The following is a 26,261-nucleotide window of genomic DNA, read 5'->3' as shown; positions in this document are numbered from 1 at the left end:
CTTGTTTGGGAGGCGGTTGATGAGTTCCTTCAGGCCATCAAGACAGACACAAACTGCCCGGGCACTGGGAGTGCTCCAACGACGGCCGTCCTTTTGGAGCTCCGGAGGCAGACAAGGTGCCTCCAAGGGATCCGGCAGTGGCTCCTCCACTTACCGCCAAGTGGCAAGATCTTCGTCCCAGGAAGCCTACAGGGGACTCGGCAAGTCAGGTGGTGCCCGTCGTCATCGACAAGGAGGTCAAAGAGGCAAGGCGGCCTCCAAACAAGATTAAACCGACCGTGGGGTCGGGCCCCCGCTGAAGCACCCCGGTGGGAGGCCGGCTGGCGAGGTTCGTCAGCGTGTGGGAGTCCATCTCCACCGACCGTTGGGTGCTGGACGCCCTGGCCCAAGAGCACACCCTCGAGTTTCAGAAGAAGTGCCCTTGCATTCCACCCGTGGCCAGGAAGGAAAATCACGTCCCTCAACTACTGCTGGAAGTAAGGGCGATGCTCAAGAAGGGTGCCATTGAGCTCGTCCCAAAGAGGCTTCGGGGCTCCGGAGTTTACTCAAGCTACTTCCTAGTAAAAAAGAAGACAGGAGGATGGCGCCCCATCCTGGACCTACGACGACTGAACAAATGCATCAAGGAACAAAAGTTCCGTATGGTCACCCTCCAGCATGTGCTGGGACAGCTGGAGGAGGGCGATTTCCTGTCGTCATTGGACTTGGAGGATGCGTACTTCCACATCCCCATTCTAAAAAGACACCGAAAGTTCCTCAGGTTCGTGGTCCAAGGGCGGCACTACCAGTTCAAGGCCCTCCCGTTCGGATTGAAGTCGGCACCCAGGGTGTTCACCAAGTGCCTCGCACCGGTGGCGGCGCAGCTGCGCCTACGGGGGATCCACGTCTACCCCTACCTGGACGACTGGCTCATCCGGGCAAGGACAAGGGAGCTCACCGTGGAGCACACTGCGAAGACCGTCCAGCTGCTCACAGACCTGGGATTCTCCATCAACTTTCCAAAATCCCACCTGGTTCCGTCGCAAGTCGCCCTGTTTCTGGGAGCCAAGCTCGACACAGTGGCGCGGCTGGCCTCGCCTTCGGAGGAAAGGACCAGGACCATTCTGGGCAAGGTGCAGCGGCTGCTGGCCACGGACATGGCCAGGGTAAGAGCTATCAAGTCCCTCCTCGGGATGATGTCCTCCTGCATTTATCTGGTGCACCTTTGCAAGCTTCGCATGAGACCCTTACAGGAGTTCCTCGACGCCCGCTGGATCCAGTCGACGGGCAGCTTCGAGGACAGGATCCCTCAACGAGACGTTCCATCAGGCGATCCGGTGGTGGAGTACCCATGCCCATCTGTCGGCGGGCACGGACTTTCAGACCCCAGCTCACCAGGTGACGACGGACGCCTCCCTGGAAGGTTGGGGAGCACACTCTGGAGATCTTCACGCGAGAGGCCTTTGGCTCCCGGAGGAGAAGTCTCTCCACATCAACATCTTGGAGCTCCGCGCTGTGTTCTGGGCCCTCAGGTCCTTTCTTCCGTCCCTCAAGGGCAAGGTGGTGAGGATCTTCACCGACAACACCACCACTATGTTCTACATCCGGAAGCAGGGCGGAACCAGGTCCATGGCCCTATCCAAGGAAGCCCAAGATCTGTGGCATTGGGCCGTCGCCCAAGGGATGTTTATGGTGCCTCTTCATCTGGCAGGAATAAAAAACACGATCGCCGACTCACTCAGCAGGGAGCTACGCTCGTGCCACGAGTGGGAACTATGCCAGGATCAAGTGGATCGACTCTTCCGACGATGGGGCGAACCCCAAATCGATCTCTTCGTGACGGCGACGAATTCCAAGTGTCAGAGGTTCGCCAGCAGGTTCCCCCAGCCAAGGAGCATGGGCGATGCTTTCTCGTTGCCCTGGGACGGCCCATTTCTTTATGCATTCCCTCCGCTGCCGTTGCTGCTCCGGCTCATCAACCAGCTCAAGAGGTCCCGGTGCAGGATGATCCTCGTCGCACCGGCGTGGCCGAGGCAGATCTGGTTCCTGGACCTTCTGGACTTGTTAACGTCCCCACCAGTCAAGCTGCCGACGGACGCAGACCTTCTCTCCAGAGAAGGAGGCGCCATTCTTCACCACAACCCGGAGTCGCTGAACTTGCAGGCCTGGCTCCTGCAGCACTAGAGTTTGGAGGATACGACATCCCGGCCGACTGCAGAGAGGTTCTTGCAAAGGCCAGGGCGTCATCAACTCTCAAGTGCTACGGACATAAATGGAAGAGGTTCTCTGTCTGGTGCCGTGCACAGAAGATTAATCCTCTGCGGATTACGGCCCCTCAAGTACTGCCGTACCTACTGTCGCTGGCCAAAGCTGGACTGGCTCACGCCTCCATCAAAATACATCTGGCTGCAATCTCCCGATATACCAGGACGACGGGACGGGCGTCCTTGTGGTCTCATCGCCTGGTGAAAGAATTCATGAAGAGACTATTCCGATCATTCCCGCCGGTGAAGGCTCCTGCCCCGGCGTGGGAGCGTAATGTGGTGCTGACCAAGCTCATGGGGGGTCCCCATTCGAGCCTATGCATTTGGCGCCTTTGAAGTTCCTGTCGTGGAAGACAGCTTTCCTCGTGGCCATCACCTCCGCACAACGAGTGGGAGAGATCCAGGCCCTATCTTGCAAGCCTCCATACTTGACTTTTCATGACACGAGGGTGGTGCTGAGGACACACCCATCCTTTATGCCCAAGGTGCCGTCGGACTTCCACCTCAACAAGCCCTTGTTGTTGTCAGTTTTCTTCGTGTCGCCTTTGTCGCCGGCTGAGAGGACTTTGCACTTGCTGGATGTAGCTAGAGCGCTGAAGTTCTACGTGGACCGCACAAAGTTTTCGGAAGATGTCACCTGTTTGTGAACTTTGGGACTGTGAATCCAGGGAAGGCTCTCTCGAAGACTTCCATTTCCAGATGGCTCTCCGGCTGCATCATGCACTGTCTCCGGCTGCATCATGCACTGTCACCGGTTGGCAAACCGACAGCTGCCCGGCCATCCGAGAGCCCATTCGACCAGAGCGATCGCTGCTACCACGGCGTTCCTGTCTGGTGTGCCCCTGCTGGACATCTGCAGGGCTGCGACGTGGAGGTCGACGCGCACCTTCACAAGATTCTACTGCGTCGATCGGGACTCCAGGGAGGAGTCCAGGGTCGGGCAAGCAGTGCTGCGCAACCTGTTCGCCTAAGGTGAGCCTGGTGAGGAGGTAAGAGTTGCTTAATGTTGAGCCCGTTGCCACCTCCCGTGGTTGTGCATGTGTGTACTGCTATGTATTCTCTTATTCATGAGCATGTGAATCCATGCCAGACCCATGCTGGAGAACAGTTACAGGTAAGTAACTTGTTCCTTTCAGTATATCAGTGTACTGTATTTTCTAGAGATGTGTGGACTAATTATACCTTTGTGTCAGCCTACTACCCTACCTTAGAGTTGACTTTTCGCGGTGTCCATGTTAACTACCTTGAGGGCGTTGATGTCCCTTTCCTGTCGGGTGTTAGCCTCCCATTAAGGTTGGTGATTGTATTGTCCTCTATAGATGGCGATACAAACACTACCTTTATAGTTAGGTCGTTGGGTCCTACATGACTTTGCAAAATGGACTTGCAGCAGGATCTATGTCTCGCCCTTATAGAGCAGTGAACCTATGTATTCCCAGGTTAAAATGCTGCATAACTGTTAGAAGGGGTAACCAGTGTAGCTCCCCTTTTTATCCGCCCCCACTCCAAAGTGGGTATCTCCAGTGTATGCTAGGACACCAAAGCCTCCTTCTGCACTTGCCAGTGGTATGAGAACTGCTTACTTTCTGCCTTCTGTATACCTATTGGCTGGTTTACCCGGGTGAGTTTTTTAAAAAAAAAAGTCTTCCCCCTTTCCTTCTCTTGCCTCTTCCACTGCTTTCACTAGACCCTTTATGCCTCCATATCTGCCATCTTTACCTTCATAGTTTGGCTATTAAGTGGCGACACATAGAAGCCAAAACTATTGCATCAGAGTGCAGATGGTGAGAATTTTCTTTGTTTTTTTTATTTTTTTTCTTTATTAGTGAAATTGCCTTGAATAAACCTTTTCACGGGCTTCATGTTCATCCTCTGACAAACTGGCCTGTTGCCTGCTCAAAATACAATAACTACTCTGTCCACACTGAGAAGAGAGCCCACATGCAAGCCCGTTTCTCTGCGGCATCTAACAACTCGGTCGAACTCTTTCAAATCTGCAAGGAGCTGGCCAACCCTGCTGCATTCTCTACCCCTCCTGTTGCCTCCCAGCCCCTTTGCACGGCCCTTACCTCTCAGTTCATCTCAAAAACCCAGGATATCCTGTCCACCCTCTCCTCCTCCCTACTTCTGTGAACTATAACCCTCCTTCAGCCACCCTCCACCCGCATTCCCCCTCCTTTCCTCTTTTCTCCCCCGATGAGGTCGCTAGACGAGTCCGATCTGAGTCATCAAAACAGGTTCATCCCTGTCCTTCTAAAACCATAAAGGACCACATTGACACCCTCGCTCCTACCCTGGCTGATTTCTGCAACATCATTTGCCTCAGGATCATTCCCCTCTGCTCTGAAGCACTCTTGTGCATCCTCTTCTAAAGAAACCCACTGTTGATCCTTCATGCCCGGCTAACTATCACCCAATTTCCATTACTCCTTTTCTGGGCAAACTCCTGGAAAAGCTGGCCATCTCTCAGCTTAATCTCCACTTTGATTCTGTTGGCTGTCTCCATGACCATCAGTCTGGCTTTAGAGCTGCCAGAAGCACGGAAACTGCTCTCCTGAACATCCGTGAAGATTTGCTCTCCAAACTTGACTCTAACATTCCCTCTTCTCATCCTATTTTTATCTCTCTTCTGCCTTCGACACGGTCAACTATACCATCCTGTTCAACCCCCTTCTTGACAACTTGGGCATAACTGATCGGGCTCTGGCCTGGCTGACCCCTTTCCTCTCTGATCGACCCTCCCAGGTCCAACTTGGGTCCTACCTTTCCTCTAGCTCTCTCTACCTGCAGTGTTCCAAAGGGGTCCAACCTCTCACTCTGGCTCTTTAACCAATACCTGGCCACTCTCGGCCACCGCATTGCCATTTTCTGCTCAAATTTCCAGTGCTGTGCTGATGACTCCACTCATTTTCATTCTTCACTCGGCCACCTCTTCTCGCCCACTCATCTCCAACTGCCTATCTGCCATTCAGGATTGGTGTGCCGCCAATGATCTCTGCCTGAATGCAGCAAGACTGAGATCCTCCTCATCTGCACAATTTCCCTCCTTTCCTGTCACACTCTGGCCAGCCTCCCTTGGCCCTCCTCCTACCCCCACCTGTGAGGCCAAGAACCTTGGGGTAAACTTTGACTCCTCGCTTTCCTTCTCTGCCCACATTTGTCTCAGTCAAATTTCCTAATGCACCTCCTCCAGAGGTATTCTGCCTTTCCTCTCCTCCCCCCCGACGCTCACTGTCTCGAGCCCTGGTTCTCTCAAGGTTGGACTATTGCAACAGCCTCTTTCTAGATCTACCTGCCTCTTTTCTCCGCCCTTTGCAACCTATCCAGAATAGGACTGCAAGATTGGTCCTTGGCCTCAATCCCTGGGATCGTATCTCTCCAACTCTGAAGTCTCTTCACTGGCTCCCATTGGCTGCAAGGATTAAATTCAAGACCCTCTGCATTGTCCACATTGTCCACAAGGCTTTCTGGGGCCTGGGTTTAAAATACCTTCAGCTGTCCCTCTGTAAATGCCTTCCCTCTCAAGCCCTTTGCTCCTCCATCTCCAACTCCCTCAGGGTCAGCCGCTTTTCTAAGAAACGAGCTGGAGGTAGATCTGTCTTCGGTTTGGGCCTCCCTCTGGAACAGCCTCCCTGCCACTCTAAAACTTGAAGATGACCCCCTCTGGTTCCGGAAGCACGTCAAGACCTTCTTTGCTTCTGCCTTCTCTCCCCCTCTCCCCTGTTGATCTGTTATGTATCAGCATTGTGCACCTGGTCTCCCCCTGTCTTTGGGGCCAGCACTGCCTCCGGGAAATCTCTTGCACTGGGGTCTGTATCTGTAACCCTACCGTCCACCCCCAGACGCCCCCTTTTCTTTTTCTGCACTTATTCAGGCACACCCTGTCTGCCTTATTCCTAGCACTTGCTGGCTGCACTACCACGGTTTGTTGCCTTAGTCATTTATTTATTCATGTTTTTATTTACTTATTTATTTTGCTCAGCACTTTACACCTCCCCCCAATTCCCCTCCCTTGCACTTACACCTCTCTCTCTCCCATGCACTTTCTCAATGTCACAATGTCACTGGGCCTAGTAAGATAGTTGTCTGTTCTCCCTTGTTCCCCTCCCTTGCCTCTTTGCGCTCTGAAACACTTGTGTACGAGCGCGATACAAATAAAATATCAATGTCAATGTCAATATCAATAAGGAAATTACAAAAATAAAAGATATGATTTTGTCATTTTATAAAGCGCCTACGAGTTTCAAGGTGCGACAAGACAAGGAAGGGGAGACCAAGGGAGGACAAAACAATCTTACTAGGCCTTGTCATTCAGATCGTGCAAGTACAGGGTGAAGAGAGAGGAGGGCCAGGGGGAGGGGTAGGAAGAGTGCAATAAGTAAAGCTCAAGTAAGTGCGGTTGGGGTGGCCAGTTCTAAGTGCAAGGAGTAAAGTTTTCTGAACGGAAAGGCAAACAAAAAGCTCAAGTACCACAAGCTCTTAACTGCGCACTCACTTGTTCAATTCTTCTCACTGTGACCACACAAGATGGTTAGCAGTCACTCTCATATCTTGATCCTTTCGTGAGACTGCAGTGTGACTGCACTTAAGTCCGCACTTCACGTCAGCGCTTTTGAAGGTAGCCCCTCTTCTTCCTCCTGCAGAAAGTAACAGCTATTCAGCCACGCGCCAGACACGATATTCCAGCTAGCAGTCTTCTGTACGACTGGATTTGAGCCTGCACTTCATATGCGACTTCAGTGGCGTATGAGGGACGCACAGCTTGTAGGTAATGTTTGGATATTGGCCCACCCATTGATTGGCCATCGACATGCTAAACCCTATGGCCATTCACACATAGTTCCTGCCCATTCTAGCCCGAAACAGCTCATGGGAGCTCTTTGAGCTCGTTTTAATCGGGCCTTCCTATCAAACTTTGCACTTTAAGTGCCTGCCATTGTTTCATGAAAACAGTCTTCTGAGAGTTAATTACTTAATTGGAGTTGTTAGCCCGCTACAGGTGTAATTAAAATGTATTGTATAAGCGCTTTGAAACGCATTGTGTGTAGGCGCTAAATAAATAAACGATCATATATTGAAGTCTACTTTCAGCCACTCGTTTTATTAGTCGTATGCGTGCACTTCACTGAAGTCCTGTTAAAAAACAGCTTTGGCAAAGCCACCAATTTTATATTAGGCATTGCATGGCACTGCTATTTGATGCCCAGGTTCTCGCACCTACTAACACAAATAGCTAGTTAATACCCCTACGGCAAAGCCTGGCAGGGGCCTTTTCCATTACTACACAAAAGCCCAAACTATTGGCATTGCCAATGTTTGTTAATTGTAGGGCGCTTTTAAGTCGGTTTCACGTGGCCTTCAGATAGGCTTACCTGCAGTTTGATGTGCATAATGAACATCTAACAAAATGGCTCATTGTGGAACAGATGTGTGGAGTTCATCTTTATATTTTGACTGGTTATTTTTCCGGCATCCTGCCCCATTTTTGATGGGTGATGCAGAGTGGTGCTGGGAGATGGATGCATGGGCTGGATGAAGGGGTTAGACTCCTGATGCTCGCATTTTAATTGCATGGGAATCCAGTGTTAGCCGCTCCAAACTCTTAAATTGCAGTAAAATTAGTCTACTCGCAACCTGTTTTAAAACCTCAAATTAATGTGTATTTTTGTAAAAGCGCTATAGAAAGTGTGCATGTTTACAGTGTAGCTATAAAAGTTCTTTTCATTTAAATATGAATGTAGCATTCATAAAATGACTTGCTGCTGAAAAGCCAGTGTGACTCATGTTTGTCTAGTAAACGTTCTACCTCAGCTGGCAAGGTAGCAGCACCACCCTTTCCTGTGAAGTAACAGCACCGTGTTTGTTCTGAATGTAGTCGTGGAATTTTGTACTGATGCTTTTTGTTGCACTTGGTCTGGGACCCTCGAGAGCAGCACTGCATCAGTCACCAGTATATTTGACAAAGACGGGTTTCACAAATATTAAGGTTTCTCTTTAACCTTTTTCCGTTCTCCTTTGCTTTTAGAAAGGAGACCCTTACGAACTTTAGAGGGGGTTTTATATGGGAATCAGACATTCAGGTTTTCTGAAGCCTAACCCAGCATTTTATTTTTGAATGTACTCCTCGTCCCACCCACGGTCTCAAAAGGCCCATTGTAGCACAGTATAAAACGTCATGAAGCTAACCCTTTTAGACTGCAATATTCGAAAAGGTTGAGAGGCTACCATAGTCTTGAGATGGTTGGGAATCTAACATCAAAATACCCTTAAACCCATGAGGCTTTCCATTACCCTCCCTATTGTAGCATTATGCAGACACTGCTTAGTCTCCGGCTTTATTTTAGCCTGTCCTCAACTGTTTGTATTCAGTTTTTGACTGATTTATAAACATTGCATGTTAAAACCTATTTGCTTTCAGACCTTAGTGGTCAATGTGGGCAAATAGCCCTTTTAATGTCTCAAGCATGTACAGGGTTTTTTCTTGGCAGGCAGCCTGCTTGTTCTCCAGCATGCCAGGAAAGATGATTTATGATGCACTGCAAATTGGAGAGTGTTTGTATGACACTCTGTAAGAAGGAACCTGATGATGTATGCCTTGTGGACAAAGGGAACTTGTTTAATAGACTCTGTTCGTGTATACAGAACAGAGACGAACGATCTCGGACATATCGCACGCCAAGGAGTCTACGAGACATGAGATCTACATACCCCTCTGTACAAAAACGATTGGAAAAGGGCTCCTCTTTAACCTTGTTCGCTCCTTACGGTCCCAGGCCGTTCTACCTAGCTGTCGGAGACCGATCCAAACCGAAGCATTATCTCAGCAGAGCAACAAAACAAATGCAGAATAACGCCCTCAGGGGAGGGAGCCAAGTCGGGTGGCCATTCCCATGGCGGCGTCATGTACGAATGAACGGGATTGGTTCTAAACCAAAACTGACTTTTCTTTTGATCCCCTGGGTGATACGTTGTCCTTTTGTTTTTTAAAAAACAAGAATCGAGGAGCCAGAGAATAGCGGCTATCACTGGGCCTATTTGATCAATCGAAAATAATGGACGGGAATACATCCATATAGAAGACTTCCAACAAAGGGAAAGGATTGACCCAACCTGGGTTATGTTATTCTTTATTTTCTTACCTGAATAAAGGACTATTATATTAAGCACCACCGTCTCCGTGCTCTACGTTATTACTTTGTCCCAGGCTGGTTGAGAGCACCAGTGACCTGTAATGTACATTGTCTGCATCCAGCATTGTGGTGCAATCGACAGCCATTTTTCTTACTTCTTAGAGTGCTTAGTTGCCCCAAAAAAGGGCTATTTGTGCCTGCCTGCTCAAGGAGCTAAGGGGGCGGAGGGACCTTTGGTTCCCTTTCTATGACGCACAGGAGCTATTATGGGATGAACGGGCTCCAATGAGACCTCCATGGCTGGTACTTGTTAATTTTTAAGGTGCTGTAGTTCGGAACGAGTGAAGGCTTTGGGCCCTGCTTGGAACTTACCAGGTTTGCTAAGTCATGGATCTTGTGGCTTTGCTGCTCCTTCTGCTCTAGAATGGTGGTCAGTATTTTGTCTCATTCTCCCTGGTGTATTGTCGTCTGACCTGCTAAGCTATCTTTAAAAATTCTGTGCCCATCTGATAGGCTGTTTCCCTAGCTAAATAAGAGATTTGTGATTTCCTGGGGCTAGAGCTGTTTAAGGGGTGGTTTAGTGCACACCTGTACTGTTGCCGTTTTCTCCAGGGTTTACATTGGACTATCGAAACCATGCTGATGCTTTGTTCCAGTTTGAGTGAAGGTGGCAGTTGACTTGAATGCAGGGAAGGCATGCCATAATGAAGGTGTCTCAGCTTAAAAACTGTTGCTATAGGTAGTGTGAGATGAACAAGCAGGAATACAGAGCAATGCTGGAAGTTCAGTTTTCTTGTTCGAAGCCACTGGCGCTCTAGTTATTGATGGTAGTCATTACTAGCACTACATTGAAATTGAATGTGATGTGGACATACACAGCTTATGTTTCTATGGAGATGTGCTGTGTCAAGTTGTCTTTCTTTCAGTGGTGTACAGTGTTATGTATTGGCTCTCACAACTTTAAACAAGGACTGCACATCAAGTAAAAGTTTAACATTTATTAAAAGATGGATTTGTACTGTTACTTGAATCGTTAGATTGCCTTTCTCCGGCATCCAAGAATCCAACTTGCCTCCTACGACCTCCCAATACAAGTTAGCACCTTAACGGTCTGTTCTCTGGCTCCCAACTAGTCCCTGGTCTGAGAGGGTTTAATCAGAAAATTGTATATATTGTAACCCTTCTGCTGGTCATTGGACTCCTAGCTCTGGACATTGGTCTGTCCCTGTCCAGACTCCATCCACTTTGTAATTCTGATTGGACTTGACTTCACACAGGGCTGACTTTCACATCCCCTTGATGTTAGATCCATCTTGTCTTCAGTGCCACTATATTGAACACTTTTAAACTTGCACCAATAGATTTTTCCAGAGTTTTGTGCGTATATTTTCAATGTCTTTAGGATTCAGACAATTGTTTATTTCATTAAAACTGTAAATGACAATACAAATTGTGCACCTCATAGACTTCGTAGATCACTCAAATGATTCCTAGACAACAGTACACTTCCTCCTGGTCTTTATATTCAATCGTATACCGAGTTTTCTTCAGTGATTCTCGGACGTGGGCTAGCTTTCCCAGTTACCATTATTCCAGCCTCTCTTGGTGGGGTCTATGGACTATGAGGCAAAGCATGTATCACTTTCTCTTCCAATGATGTGAGGACTTGGATTGAGCATTTCCAACATTACACATATTAGACTTTGACAGGACCATGGACCACTGGTTCCAATATGTATCAGTCTTTCACTTCACACAACAGCCTGGGACTTTGCTTGGCTTTCTCAGGGTTATGACTTTCTCCCACAGGAATCCGTCTCGCAAGGTTGGTTGCAATCTCTGTTTTCAGGACTATGCTTTTTGTTTGCTTTCTTTACGTTTAACTGGGCCGTCTTGCTGTTGTCGTTCTGTGTAACCTTTCTGGTCTGTAGGATTCTACTCGCCCTTCTTCCACTCGTGTACTCTGCCTAAACATTTTTTTTCTTCTTTTTTTGATTTTTTTTTTTTTGTACACTGCTGGATATGCCGGCCTTCCAGCCTCTCTTGGTAGCGTCTATGAACTACTCTCTGCAGTGGATATCACTAAAGCCCTCCACATCCCAAAGACTGTGTGCCAGACTCTTGTTTGGGAATCTCTGGTGCAGTACATGGACACTACGCTGTTCACCTCGGTCTTACACTCTGATTTGCGTTGGCATTGGCTCTGGCCTTTGGGCTCTGTTCTGCATGTACTTTGCAGTGGTGTCTGCCCAACAACTCTCCTCAATTTCATATCCCCTTCTTGGGATGGTTCCAGATTCTATGGGCTGTGTTGTACGTTTGATGCATGAAACGAGTGCCCATAACTTTGGTATGCCCCCTCAGCCTGCTCCTCCTCACCTTTCCCTGTATCTCTTTCAGGATGCCCCCCTTTCCTCCAGCCAAGCGCTTTAGTCTTAATCAAAAAGGGATTAACACAGACCGTCTTAAGTGCTGATGACTTGGCGAGGCAAATTTGTCATATTGATAACCAATCAATCTGTTATGCAAGAGGATCTAAGTGTAAGTGGGTCTGAGCATAAGCTGTTGGTTGGTCAGAAACCAGATTGAGTAGTCACTGGCAAGCCATTAGATGCAGGAGTTCGGATCTATTGCAATTAAGCTAACCATCTGAGAAATAAAAGTATGCCTTCCTGTGGGTGGTGAGTCTGGGAATAATGTATTCATGTAAGTGATAAGTATAGTTCCACAGGTCACCTTTCAGTCATTTAAAAGCACTTGTTGGCATTGGGAATAGCATCACCATGGACGTCTGGCATTGTATTGATTGGTCGCTGTCTCTGCCTGATTAGCCGGTGTATGTATTCTGTAGTTTGAAATCTCACTAAAGACTATGTTCTCCAGTGGGTCGAGTAGGGAGGGCTTGCTGCTGCTGCTGTTGCTCAGCTCAGCACATGGGTTCTGTACTTGGATTACCATCCTACATTTAGGCTTAGGAGTGGCCAGTCCAGCCACGAGGAGTCGATGCAGGAATTTTCCTAAAGTGTTTATGCATTACCAGGCGCGGGTTCCAATTCAGCTTGGTGCAAAGGTGCTGTCCTGGGCTCTAGTAACCTCAGTAAGAAGTATAGTAAATACACTTCTGCTCGCTGCCTGGGTCCCAAGAAGCCAAAAACAACCATCTGTAGGCAGCAGAGAAGGCTGCAACTATGGGCTGTGCTTGGATATGTAGCTCCAGCATATAAAGCCATGGACTTGGCTGTTTGCAAGTTCTTGAGGAATGCCAAGGAGCTTGACTGGGATGGCTATAGTGCTGCAGATTGTTGGATCCCTATTGGGATTACTGTGTGCTCTTTTGGTAGTTCTGTTTGCCGTTCTCCATCATGCAGTACCCTTCACATATTAAGATAGTAGTAAGGTGATATTGGAACGCATATGAAAGTTATGTAGTATGCTTAACAAAGGGGTGGGAAGAAGCTAAATCTTGACAAACTGCTTGAAAGCAATGTGGTGGCACTTAGTGTATTATGATGTGGCTTTGGAGTAATCATGAAGCAATTGTAATTATAGGGTTGAATGTAAATCTTAAGATGCTTTTGGGGTTGAGGAGTAGTTCCCTTTGAGGGAGTGGAGCAAGGGGGAGCATTGCAGTGACCGCATGGCTAAATGTAGTAGAGAATACAGAACCACCACAACTTGTATCCTCATGGCACCCTAGATTGCTTGCCCTTTCGCTCCTTTCTTTTCACCTCTCTTCCTCCTCGTTCCTTTCCCCACCCTCCTCCTGCACACAAGGATTAGGCCAGGGCAGGGGACAAAGCTGTGTAGTCGTTTTTCCAAGCAACAAGTTGGGGGCAGATCTCTCTTTGGCTGGAGCCTCCCTCTGGAACAGCCTCCCTGCCTCTCTGAAACTAGAGCAGAATCCTCTCCGGTTCCGGAAGCAGCTCAAGACTATCCTCTTTGCTTCTCTCTTCCGCTACCTTGCTGATCTCCTGTCCTATACTGCACTGGTTACCTGGCTACCCTCGGAAACCACGTGCCCAGGTACCTGCACTGCCACCCCCCCCCCCCCCACTGCCAACCCTGCTCTTGGGCCTGTATCTGCAACCCTATAACCCCCCAAACTCCCCCAATACTTATCAATCACCTGTTTTCTGCACTTAATCCTTGTACAGCCACCTGCTGGCCGCTCTGCTTTCATTGTCTAAATCCTATGTCTTGCACTTGCTCCTCCCCTTCCCTTGGCACTTCTCCCCTTCCCTCTCCCCTGCACTTGCACAATCTCAATGTCACTGGGCCTAGTAAGATCAGTGTCTTGTTCCCCTCCCTCTCCTCGGCTTCAAACAATTATTTATAGGTGCAATATAAATAAAATCATATCATTAGTCAGTGGGTGGAGGAAGCATCACCACTAAATAGCCCTGCTAACGATGCACAACTCTGCACACAATATAGGAGGGAGACCCCTGAGCAATCACAATGCACAACACTGCCAGGGACATGTCAGAGGTGTCCAAAAAAAGCACGCATTTCACTACACTGCAACAATGAAACAGACCACATAGCCTCACCCAACAGCACATGCCAAAGCTCTGGTCAGTGTTTGCTTGTATTATTGTATCTGAGTGCCTATTGTGTATACTTTGCATACTGCCTAACTCTTCTTGAGGGAAGTCTGACTTCTCAGCCACAGCTACCAGGTAAATCTGGGTGGTACAGACTGCTACCAAGTGGGTTTACTGCCAACACCTGTAGTCTGAAATATTTTGCAGTGTTCCCTAAGGGAACTGCACAGGTTTCTGCCTAACACTTCCCTACCAAGACGATCTGCTCTCACGGGAGGGGGGGGGTCAGGTTCTCCATCCAGAGGTCAGATCCCTCAATCTTCACGCTTGGCTTCTGAAAGGTTGAGGTATAAGGATTGGGACCCCCCTGAAGACGTGATGGAGGTGTTGCTCTGTACCGTTGCCGTTGGAGAAAGTTCTGCGACTGGTGCAGAGTTCAGAATGTGGATCCTTTTGAATGTGACGTTCCCATGGTTTTGTCTTTTTTGCTTTCTTTGGCCCACAGGGGCTTGCAAGTGGGGACCATTAAAGGTTACCTGGCGGCGCTGTCCATATTTAAGCACTCGTCTGAAGAGTGTTCCTATTTTAAGATTCCTTTTTAATTTCGCAGTTTTTGAAAGGGCTCACTAATGGGTTTCCTCCGTCACTGTAACGCTCACCTGACTCCCACGGAGGCGCTGGCCTGGTTCGCGCTGCTGTGACCTCTTCTAAGGTGATGCGCAGGGTTCGGAAGACGGACTGGACCGGGCCCCCAAATCTGGCTTGTCTGGCTAGCAGAAGTATCCTTCTGTAGGCGAAAATAGGGGATTAACTGTCTGCGGGGTAATGCAATCGGCCTCCCACTTTCTCCTCTCACCCTCCTCGAAACCCTTCTGTGATTCCTCGTAGCATCTCACCTTAGGGTCTGGAAGGACGAGCTCTCCATCCTGCTTCTGATGCAGGGGCGCGTTGGTATCCAGTTACTTCACTGGATTTTCGGATTGGTGAGAACCAAACTTGCTTGGCTTCCAGGTAAGTTTTTTTTGATAAAGAGGTTCCCCTTGTGTCCATGCATTAATGTACTAATGCTAGTGTCTTTTTCCCCATAGGGGCCGGGGTACGGAATGCCGGGGAACAGGCACCGACCCGAGATGAGAGGTGAAATCCTTGTAGAAATCAGGTAAGTCTTTTAATGAGCGTTTTTTGGTATTGTCTTTTCATTCGCTCATTAACGCTGATGTCTCTTTTTCCCCTTAGGGGCCGGGGTCCGGAAATGCCAGGATGCGGCGCGGACCCGAAATGGAGAGGGAATGAATCAACAGGTAAGTCTTAACATGGAGATTTAGCTTTCCTTATTCCCTTCTCTCTCTCTCACCTTTTGTTCTGGTCTTTTTCTCCCTAGGCGCTGGGGCGTGACTGCGAATCCGGACGATCGCTGCTGAACATGGAGGCGCCCTGTAAAGGTGAGTGGAATGCGGCGCTGCAGCGATCGACGCGATGAGCTTTTAAATACGTCTTCCTTTTCAGGATTGTCGGGGAGATGTCTCCGGGATTCGGCTTTAGCAGGTAAGGACTTTTCCTTCTTCTGTTCTCTTCTTCTCTTCCTTTGCAGGTGATCCAGGATGCTGGCAGGCGTGGCAGAAGTCAGGATGCAGGAGCAGACACGGTGAGCGTCCAGCTGCTAGATGCAGAACAACGCGAAGCACGTGTGGCTGTTCGGGTGGGGTTTAAATACCCTTGGAAGAAGTTCCAGGTATGTATCCTTCCCCGACCACGCCCGGATGGTAAATTAGTCCCACAGGTAAAGTAGTTCCTTTCAGGCCTCAAGGAGGCCGGGATCCTGCAGCATGGTCTGCATCAGGTAAGTGCACCCAAGCACTCCCATAATGAGCCTGGCGCCTATGACGCCAGGACTGATGTCTTTTATGAGCCTGGCGCCATAGGCGCCAGGACACTGTCCAGAGGGCCCCTATATGGGGTTGCTGGGTCCTTCTTTGGGGACTGGATGTCCGCTTTCGGGGACGCAGGGCTTGAACCGGCTCCCCGGGAGCGGGCATTATGACAGTCACCTTTTTTGGTGCCAGGTTGGGTTTTGAACCTTGTTAAGTTTCTTATGGGTGCTCCGTTTGAGCCTTTACATTCTTGCCCTTTGAGGCTGTTGACTCTGAAAACTGTCTTTGGTTGCGGTTTCTTCCGCTCACAGAGTGAGTGAGTTACAGGCACTTTTAGTTAAGCCACCCTTCACTGTTTCATGAGGACAGGGTTGTCCTTAGAGTTCGTCCTTCTTTTCTTCCGAAGGTGGTTTCGGAATTTCATTTGAGCCAGAAGGTTGTTCTTCCGGCGTTCTATCCTCCTCCACATCCTGGTAAGGAAGAGGAGAGGCTCCATAGGCTTGATCCTCGGAGAGCGTTGAGCTTTTACATTTCGCGCATGTCCCGGGTTAGAGTGGACGATCAACTTTTCATTGGTTACGCTGGAAAGCGTTTGGGACAAGCTGTGACGAAACAGACTGTCTCGTTGGATTATTTTAGCTATCTCTGAGTGTTACCGCTTGGCGGGTAAGGACACTCCGGCTGGCTTGCGGGCCCATTCTACCAGAGGAGTGGCTGCGTCTACTGCTCTGCAGAGGGGAGTTCCTATTCGTCACATCTGTGATGCAGCCACCTGGGCTTCAGTACATACTTTTGTACGTCGCTATTCCCTCGATTCCATCAGAGGGCAAGATCTGGCCTTTGGCAAGGCAGTTCTCTATTCCGCAATTTGATTGGGCATGCTAAATTTGTATTCTAAATTATTTCTCACCTCCCTGCTTGGTACTGCTTTGGGAGTCTGTCATAGATATGCAATACGTCGGAGGGCCCAATCCCCTCGAAGACCAGGTTACTTTCTTACCTGGTAACGTTCTTTCGATGGGATGGTCAGACGACGTATTCCATATCGCTCCCTCCCTGCCTTCCCCGCTACAGAATTTCTTTTGCGATTGCAGCTTGCATTCCGCAAGGCCTTGTGTGTCTGACTGGCAGAAAACTGGTGGCACACGTTCTGGGAAAAAACTAAAACTGAGGCTATGGGCGTCGTGCGTCCTACTTATCACATCGGGTGATCGACGCAGACTCCAAAGATTTTCCGAAGCAGCACAGCTGTGGACATTACCTGTCATAGATATGTAATACATTGTCGGACCATCCCATCGAAAGAACGTTACCAGGCAAGAAAGTAACTTGTTCTTCTCTCTTAAGAGGAGGGTCGAGTTCTCCATCCAAAGGTCAAAACACTCAGCCTTTAAGCATGGTTTCTGAAAGACTGAGATATAAGGATTGGGATCTTCTGGAAGACTTATTGGGAGATTTTGCTTTCATCCAGAAGACCAGCAACACAATCTTTGTACCGCTTCCATTGGAACAAGTTCAGCAGCTGGTGCAGGGATAAGAATGTGGATCCCTAGGAGACACCTATGGTGGTCTTTTGTTGCATTTGGCAAATCTGTGACTCCAGATCTGAACAATTAAAGGTTACCTGGCTGTGCTGTCTATTTTCAAACACTCCTCAGAGGAGAATTCATATTTTAAGATCCCTCTGTTCAATTTCTAAAAGGCCTTACTAATGTATTTCCACCAGTTACATTCAATTTACCTGTATGAGATCTCAATCTGGCGTTTGATTTTTAACATGCATTCCTTTCGAGCCTGTACACTCATGCCCATTAAGACATTTGACATTGAAAAAAGTTTTGCTTATTGCAATAATGCCAGCCCGCACGGTATGCGAGTTGCAGGCCCTGTCCTGTAAGCCGCCTCCTACAGTTTTCCATAAAGACAATTATTCTCAAGGTGAAACCTTTCTTACCGAAGGTAGTCTCCCAAAGGAGGACAGATTTCGGAGACTGGACCCAAAAAGGGCTCTGTTTTTACATATCTAGAATGGCTACATTTCACCAAAATGACTAATTATTCATTGGCTATAGTGGCCCTAAATTGGGTCTAGCTGTTACTAAACAAACCATATCCAGATGGATTATCCTGGCTATAGATGAATGTTACAGATTAGCCGGCAAGGATCCGCCGGAAGACCTAAGAGCACATTCCACAAGGGGTATGGCAACCTCTGCTCTTCAAAGTGGTGTCCCAATCAAAGCTATTTGTTCAGTGGCCTCTTGGTCGTCCATTTATACTTTTGCGAGACATTACTGTCTGGACTCATTTTCCAGTCAGGGAGGACAATTTGCAAAAGCAGTCCTTCATTCAGTCCATGATTAGAAACATTTTAATTCGTACTCCCACCTCCAAATTATTACTGCTTTGGGGATGAGGAATACGTGGGAGGACACAATCCATTCAAAGAAAATGTTACTTATCCCTGATAACGTTCTTTCGATTGGATGTTCATCCTGCGTATTCCTCATCGCCCCTCCCAGCCTACTCCACTGTACAATTGACGTGTTCTTACACTTCCTCTTCAGGAGGTGGGGGACAAACAGAACTGAAGCCAACAGGTGCTGCGTGTGCTACTTGCTCTGATGACGTCGACAGTCGAACGGAGGCCCTTGGCGGACATCGACTCGACATGACGGAACACAGCGCCCCCCCCGTCGGAAAAAAATTCTGAAGCTGGAGAGATAATATCAGGTGAGGAATACGTGGGAGGAACAGCCAGTTGAATGACTGTTACCAAGGGTAAGTAACTTGTCGATCTGAGTGTTGGCTGCTGCTATCGATTTATTTTTAGTATGACCTGATGTAATGATGCACTGGTTTAAAAATCAATTCGTCAATTTGCGAAGAGTTCTTTGATTTGGGATTGTTAAATTTACTGTCCTTTCATGGAAATCCTATTACTGAAAAAATATTTCAAGATTATGAAATATTGGAAATTTGCTAATTTAACCATTTTAGATTTTTTATAGGCTATATTGACAAATCACCATAGGCAGAGCAATCCCATTTTCAGGTGCTTTACAATAGTGGGGTTTTGGAATGCAGATGAAGTGTCGAACAGTTGGGAGACTACTATAGGGAAAGTGGGAACTCAAGGTTGGACACTACATAGTAACAATTCAATAATGTACAGTATGATCATTGGCATACGGCTCCATTACATACTGTTAAAACAGTTTTTCTGAAGTGCTACCAACTTCATCAAAACCATTCAACTGAGGCAGTACAAGACTCACTCTTAGTATAAGGTTGTACCACCTGAGTACATGGTAGCGTAGACAGAGAACCTAGGCTTATCTTAGGTGGCATAGACGGCTATAGAATCAGTACAAATTAAATTGTAATCCAAATGGTCCAAAGAAGCACTTGTATGTAAAAAATAAAGGATTTATTTAAATATAAGTAGGCCCAGATAAATTTAGGGGAAATTAGTACTAACACATTATATGAAATAACTCATGAAACACACTATATTTGGAGGTACATAAACCAAAGTATAAACCTGATTTGGAATACCAAACAGTAGTTCTAGGGAAGTCAAAACCTTTTCATACACATTCAGTATTCGTCACCCCTATTCTTGGGGGGACTAAAAAAAAAATGGTTACTTTCACAGTTACATTCAGTAATGCAAGGGCAGTAGACCCTAGCAGTTGTACAGAGTTGTACATCGACTCTCAGTACAAATCACATAATCAGTCAACGGGACAATATACTTTTTGTGAATAGTGGAACACTATTCCAGGTACAGTGAAAACCTGTAACTACTTTTGTGATAACAGTTGTACTAGGTGAGTAAAACCTAAGGATTCAATTACAGGTGCATTTGAGATCAGTGAAACACAGATTGAGATGAGTAGTAACTCTGGTACCTTATATTTGGATGGCACACAGCTAACTCAAGGTAAGTAAAACCCATACTTTTTTTAAATCTCACAAGGAGTCCAGGTTAGATCTTTCCCAACTATACAAGTGACTGATGTAGGACATAAAAGGGACAGACTCTGGGTTGGATAGCCCAGGGAAAGTAAAGCCTATGTTACACTTTCCTGAATGACTCAGTTATTCTAGGTCGGCAACAACCTAATACAGACTTATTTTGGACAAGCTAACGGCAAGTCTAGGGAAGCAAGACCCAGTTGGGGGACTCTCGTATAATTATCCTAGCAGGAATAATCTGGTGAAACCAACACCTTACTTTTGGGAAGAGGCACAACCTAATCACAGGAGAGTAATATACCTTCACATTTACTATTAGATGGGAAAACAGTTTCCAAGAAAAAGATGTTAATCATACTTATAGGAATAGTGCATTAAACATCCAAGGTAAGTAAGAACTTGTTCACTCTTAGAGTTAGTTGCCAACCAACTCTTTTACAAGCAGCTTTTAAACACTTATTTTCTAGGCAAAAGGCCCCAATCCCTTGAAAGTCTTTCCCTTATTCTTGGAGCATGAGTGCTCTCGGTGGCAGAAGGGGAGGTCACAAGGACTAGTGACCAGCAGGCAGTGTCGGAATAGTTTTAGTAGCAAAAGTCAGAGTTCCTTAGGAAGACTGGGCAAACAGTTGAGCAATTTACTTTAGAGTTAGAAGAGGGTCCAGGGGCTTTGCAGAAGACACCCTAGCAGGATTTTAGCAGTGGGACTGGGTGCACTGGATGAGGCCTCACCATCACAGAAAACACCCCAGAGCTACACAGAAACCCTAAGAGACTTAAGGTTAGTACATCCCCAAGTCAACACAGTACCTCAGCATTGAAGATTTTGCAGCGAGAGGACTTCAGCCATATACCCGGTCAGTGGATTCCTTGTCGTGGTGACTGAAAACAAGACCCCAGAAGGAACTTTGCAGCAGGGATCGATGAAGAAGGCTCTAGGCAAGGTTTTCCTCGCCGCTGAATGCGGTTCTGTGGATTTGGCTCCTTTTCAAGGAGCACAGAAGACTGAAAATCGCGGTTGAATTCTCGTCGGTACAAAGGCCCAGCACTCTGTTGGGACTTTTCGGACTCTATTAGTGTCTCTGGAGATCCACCAGGATGCCCACGAAGTTTCAGCAAGATTCAGAATTTGGAAGACTGCGCACTGCACAGTGGCTCGCGATCCCAGGCTATTGGGGTATCTCAGCAATGCAAGGTCGCAGCACCGCGTGGCATGGCTCAAAATGCAGGTCGTCTTGAGTCTAGTGGGTCTCACCAGGCTCTGGGTTGGGGGTCATCGTTTTGAGTCCCCATGGTGACTTCAATTGCTAGGGTGCTGTGGACATTAATATATCACTGTTTGCATTTAGACTTAGTGTCAAAGAAAAAAAGGATCAGAATAGAACAAGTATTCACACAATGAGTCTTAAGCATGTAAGTATTTTCAATATCCCCCAATGTAAAGTCAGTTAACCCTTTCCTGGAAGGAAGGCAAACACTTAACAGGAGAGCAGGGTCATTCAGGGAGCCAGGCCAGCCAATGTTTGTTAGTAAATGTCAAGGTGGACTGAAGTACTTGCAGGTAAGTAGAAAGTCTTTCACAATGTTTTAAAAGTCTTGGTAGAATAGAAGAAATCAAAGTAGGGTCACAAGCTGATTCAGCTTTTGAGGTAAAGAAACTGATAACTCTACAAATGCGACCAAGTCTCCAACGAGGACCAGTGGCTACACAAGAGGTCAGATCTTAGACTGTACAGTACCTTTTAGTACAGCAGATGACTTCTGTTCATGTGCACCTCTGCAGATCCTGCTGTTCTGGGCCTCAGTCGAGGGGACAAGAGGGCGGACGTCTGGGGACTCCAGCAATGGGACGGTCACTGCTCGTAATCGGCAATCTTCAAAAAAGTGTCCCTTCAGTGTTTCAGCTCCTCAAGTCTACCACAAATAGCGCCACTGCGGTTCCTGGCTGTTGAAATGGGCTTTCCTTGCATCTGGGGTCCCGCACTCTGTTGGTGCTCAGGCTTGGTCAGTCCTGCTTCCTGGGAGTCCAGAGGATCTTCCTGGAGCTCTTGGCCAGCTTAAAAGCAACACACAAACTGGTGTTCCTCTCCTCTCCCTGGCTATTCGGTTCTAGCAGCGACTGCAGTGGAAATTCAACCAGCTCCGAGAGGATGTTCAGGTGGCTTACTTTGGAGTTGATTGGTCCCACCAACTCAAAGGGAGAAGTCGTCCTTGCAGGGGCTTCTCTGTCGATACGAATTTGGAGTTTCAGCACAGCAGCAGAGCTTCACCGAGCAAAGCAACAGTCCAGGAGTTGCAGCAGACGTCTTCAAGCTCTTCTTCGGATTCCTACGTCCAGTGGTCGACTCTGCCTTCCAAGCTAAAAAACCTCACCTTTTTATGCAGCTCCCTCCCATTCATTCCAGCCTAGCTGTCAGTCACTTAGCAGGGTGACTGTCCTTGCCGGACAGCCAGCTGGACAATCACCTAAGAGTGCATTCCTGGCTCCTAGGAGACTAAGCACATGGAGTTTTGGGCACCTCCCTGCCAGACACCCTACAGCCAGAGGCGGCCTTCACTCCTGAATCCCACCGAAGGCAAAATGAACAAAGGGACCAAGCCTGGTTTGGCATGCTGAGTAAATCTCAAGAAGGACCTTTCCACAAAGAAATTGCAAAAATGGAAGACTGGGGCTATTTTGACAAAAAAACACACAATGGTAGCAGAGGAAAGGGTAACCTAAACATTATACATGAGAAGCTCGAAAAAAGGGGATACCAAGTAACCCCTCCAGCACCCTATTGTAAGCTAGTGTGTGCTGGGTCTAGAAAGTTACAAATGTAAGTGAAGTCAATTTCACTTTACTGCTCTGGGAAACAGTAGTTTATCCCAAAGAAGGTAATTAAACCTTTGAGAAAGGCTTCCCTGTGTCACTGCACCGAAGGTGCTGTGTGACACAATGTTGAAGATGATGTCAATGGAATTTCAGACTCCACAACCAAAAGAAACGGACAGAAAACGCATAGATTTAAAAGTACAAAGACCCAAAGTTCAGCAAAAGAGCTAGGGGTCTCTAAGGTGGGAGGAATTTAGCATTAAGCTGAAAATTCTCCCTAACACATACGGTGGCTTACAATTATGTACACTAAGGAACCGGATCATAGTAACAGGTGGAGCATCATGCCAACTCGTTTCACAGGGTCTGAGTGGCAGAAGGTGTTTTATTGGGGCGATTTATAAAGGCCCTGGTGGTTTTTATTTCTGGTGTTTTTTTTTTTTTTTTTTTTTTTGTTTTTTTTTTGGGTAATCTTAATTTCCAATGTTTTGCAGTGGTTGGGAACCCTTTGGGGCAAAGGAGCATATGGGCAGGAAATAGTGGTTGAGATTTTGAGAAGGTTAGTGGTATATAGTTGACAAAGTTTGACAGAGGAACCAGTTTTGCAGGTACAGCCAGCCCATGCTGAGCTGGTTGCAGAGCAGCAACAGGTGGATGACCAATGTTGGCGTTTCTTTTGGTGAGTAAAGCAAGAGTCCGTTTAGGTGGCAGAGTACCAGAGTGGCGATCAATCGGGCTTTTAGTTAAGTAGATGGTGAGGTAAGGGTGGATTTTGCATATTTTTTTAGTACTCGAAGCCTGTCTGACATGATGGCGATGTGAAGGTATCTTAGGTTGCATTCCTTGGGGCTATTGGTTGAGGAAGCCAGATGGAATTGAAATGGGAAAGGGGGGGACACAATCTGAGGAAGTGAAAAGCAGTTCTGAAGAGTCCTTTTATTCTATCAGTTTAGCATTGGGAAGAGGGGTGCTGTCAACAGATTGGGGTAGAGGCAGTTGTGAATACATTTGGATAGCTGTGAGATAAAGGCGAGAAGAAAAAGATTGGGATGTCCTCTCTGAATAGCTCAAACAGGAAGCCAAGCTTGCTAAGAAAGGTGCAGTGTGTAAAAATCAGGTGCTTTAAAAACGGGCCCTTGGGGAGCACCTTCTGGGAAGATTTTCTTCGTATTAGAAGTGATATTGTTCTAAGAAGTTGAAGTAATGATGAGACGGGAAGGAAGCAATTGAGGACTGTCCCTTAACCAGAGAAAAGGGATTGCATGAAAGTAGAGCACAGTATTCTACTATTTTGAATTAATCCGTGAGATCAATGAGGATTGTTTGGACTGACGAGCAGTAGCGGGGGTGTTTGATTCCTGGATGGGCGCTGTTTAAGTGGAGCGTTTGGTGCTCAATCCAGCTTCGATCAGGTACAACATTTTTGTTTTCTTTCAGGTAGGTTGTGTTCCCTGGGTACCACACATTCTAAAACCTAGGAATATTGGAGAAGGAGTTAAATGGGGGCAGTAGATGTCTGGGGTTTTGAGTTGTATCAATGTTTTATTTTTAGGATGGGTAAGACTGTTCCACCTTGATGGCACAAGTTTTCAGTCTAGGGTTACTTCGGTGCAGCCATATTGTTAACCTTTTGGCCTTTGAATTAAATTAAATGTGTATTTGAATGTAATTGATGCCACTTTAACGGGGTTGAAGGATCTAACGCCGCCAAGAGAATTGTGCGATTTTTTTTTCATGGCGATTGAGAATGAATCTTCCTTCATTACAGTGAAATGTTTTTCAAGGCGATGGGTGAGGCTGCCATTCTGAATATTTATTGATCTCTAGTAGCTATTGCCCAGCAGCCTACCAGTAATCATGCAGCATTCAGACCACTGAGCTGTTTGGTATATATTGTAATCATTATAGTATATCAAACTCCCAATGTGCTTAGCGGGCCATTAACTGGAGATCTTAATTTTTGATGAAATGTTTCATTTTTGCAATTTACAATTTCAGAGGTCTAATTTTGTAAATGCTCCTCCCTCCGCTGGCCCCAGGTTCAGATTTCTACTTGCAAAGTCCAAGGTCATGCTTGGTCTTTATGTAGACCATACTGATTAAACTTCCCTTTGGACCAATGGCAACACTGTTTGTTTACATTTTTCTATTTTAGCTGCGTGCAGGGCCATTTGATGAATTTCAGATTGCTACAATGCTAAAAGAGATTATGAAAGGCCTTGACTACCTACATTCTGAGAAGAAAATTCACAGGGATATCAAAGGTAAGCATGCCTCTGCTGATAAAAACGTTCTCAAAGTAATTATTTCCTGGAAGACCTCATATTTTATTTTTTTGTTTTCTTTTTCAGCTGCAAATGTCTTATTGTCCGAGCAAGGAGAAGTCAAACTTGCAGATTTTGGTGTGGCTGGGCAGCTGACCGATACGCAAATTAAGAGGAATACGTTTGTAGGCACCCCATTCTGGATGGCTCCTGAGGTTATACAGCAATCCGCATATGACTCAAAGGTAAGTTATTTGCCATTAATCAAATTTGATATCTTTATCCATAAAGCGGAATGTATTTGTTTGCGATTGTCCGGCTATACAAATCCACACCGTTGAACCCACTGCTACCAAATTTTGAATGGATTCCTCATTTGTCTGGGGCAAGATTGTAGTCTGTTTGAATGCAAAAAATGCACTCCGTAGACACCCTAATTTACTGATGCTCACCCCGAGTCACTACAGTAGAAACTAGGAGGCAACATTTTGAAAAGTGTCTGTAGCAAAATGTTCGATGTGTTGGTTATTCCTTAAGAAATGTATTACTACTATATACAGTTCGAAAGTGTTTATTAAAGCATTTTTAAAGGCAATAAAAAATGCAATTTCTTTCATGCCACTCCAAATATGGGAAATGGCAAGGTTACCGTTAAGTTCATTCACGAGGAGAGTACAATCAATCTTTCTTGGACATTTTCTCAAATGTGCTGAAGCCATTGAGTGACTGAAACATGCCTCATAAAACGAACATCACTTGGAAAAGCTCCATCTGATGTAAAGCAAAAATCAATATCGAGTTTTTGAAACAAATGGCAGCACGACTTGCTGACAGGAGGACCAGAGCAACTTTCTTTAGGGCAAATGAGATGCCAGAGCAAACTGAAGCAAGACTTGCCAACAAGAGGACAACAGCAATATAATTCAGGGCACTTGAAACGCCACTCGATCAAGACAAGGACAACGCGGGTCCACAAGCTATTTGTGACCACATTGTAGCTGTTAAACAATATTCTTGACAAATAATTTGCAACATTAATCTGTTTCATGTTCACATGCTGTGCAGAAGTTTGTATGTAGCGGTTGGTCCAGAATATTTCATAGTTTTTCAAACGTTTGAAATGGTCATCAACATGGGAGGTGAACCCACAGTCGCTACTTCAGTAGCTTTCAGTACCCTAAAAGCAGAGCAGGAATAGCTTGGAAACAACTCTTGCATACACCATGTGTGTGTAAACATTGGGTAGACCAGCAACTAGATTCCTGTAACATACATGTGCATCTCAAATGCTCCAAACAAGTAGCTGTTAGTTAAAAATAGAATCTGTAAATATCTGGTGCAGTCATGGAAGAAGACAGTAGAGGAGAAGTTTCAAGGCTGCAGCAGTTTCTTCTCCATGGGCTGCCTGATTGCTGG

General features: G+C 46.8%; 1 protein-coding gene across 2 annotated transcripts in view; it reads left to right on the top strand.

Annotated features, from left to right (window-relative positions):
* Nucleotides 1–26,261, top strand: part of STK26 (serine/threonine kinase 26) — a 501,049-nt gene that overhangs the window by 219,849 nt on the left and 254,939 nt on the right. For both annotated transcript variants that reach the window (XM_069612843.1, XM_069612842.1), the window contains exons 4-5: nt 24,737–24,845; nt 24,933–25,090. In XM_069612843.1, the coding sequence (XP_069468944.1) occupies nt 24,737–24,845; nt 24,933–25,090 (267 nt within the window). The remainder of the gene's footprint in view (nt 1–24,736; nt 24,846–24,932; nt 25,091–26,261) is intronic.

Source organism: Ambystoma mexicanum, chromosome 5p, assembly GCF_040938575.1.
Source record: "Ambystoma mexicanum isolate Mex_15411 chromosome 5p, UKY_AmexF1_1, whole genome shotgun sequence".
NCBI classification, from domain to species: Eukaryota; Metazoa; Chordata; class Amphibia; order Caudata; family Ambystomatidae; genus Ambystoma; species Ambystoma mexicanum.
Note: the sequence above shows the minus strand (reverse complement) of the source record. Positions and strands in the feature narration are given on the sequence as shown.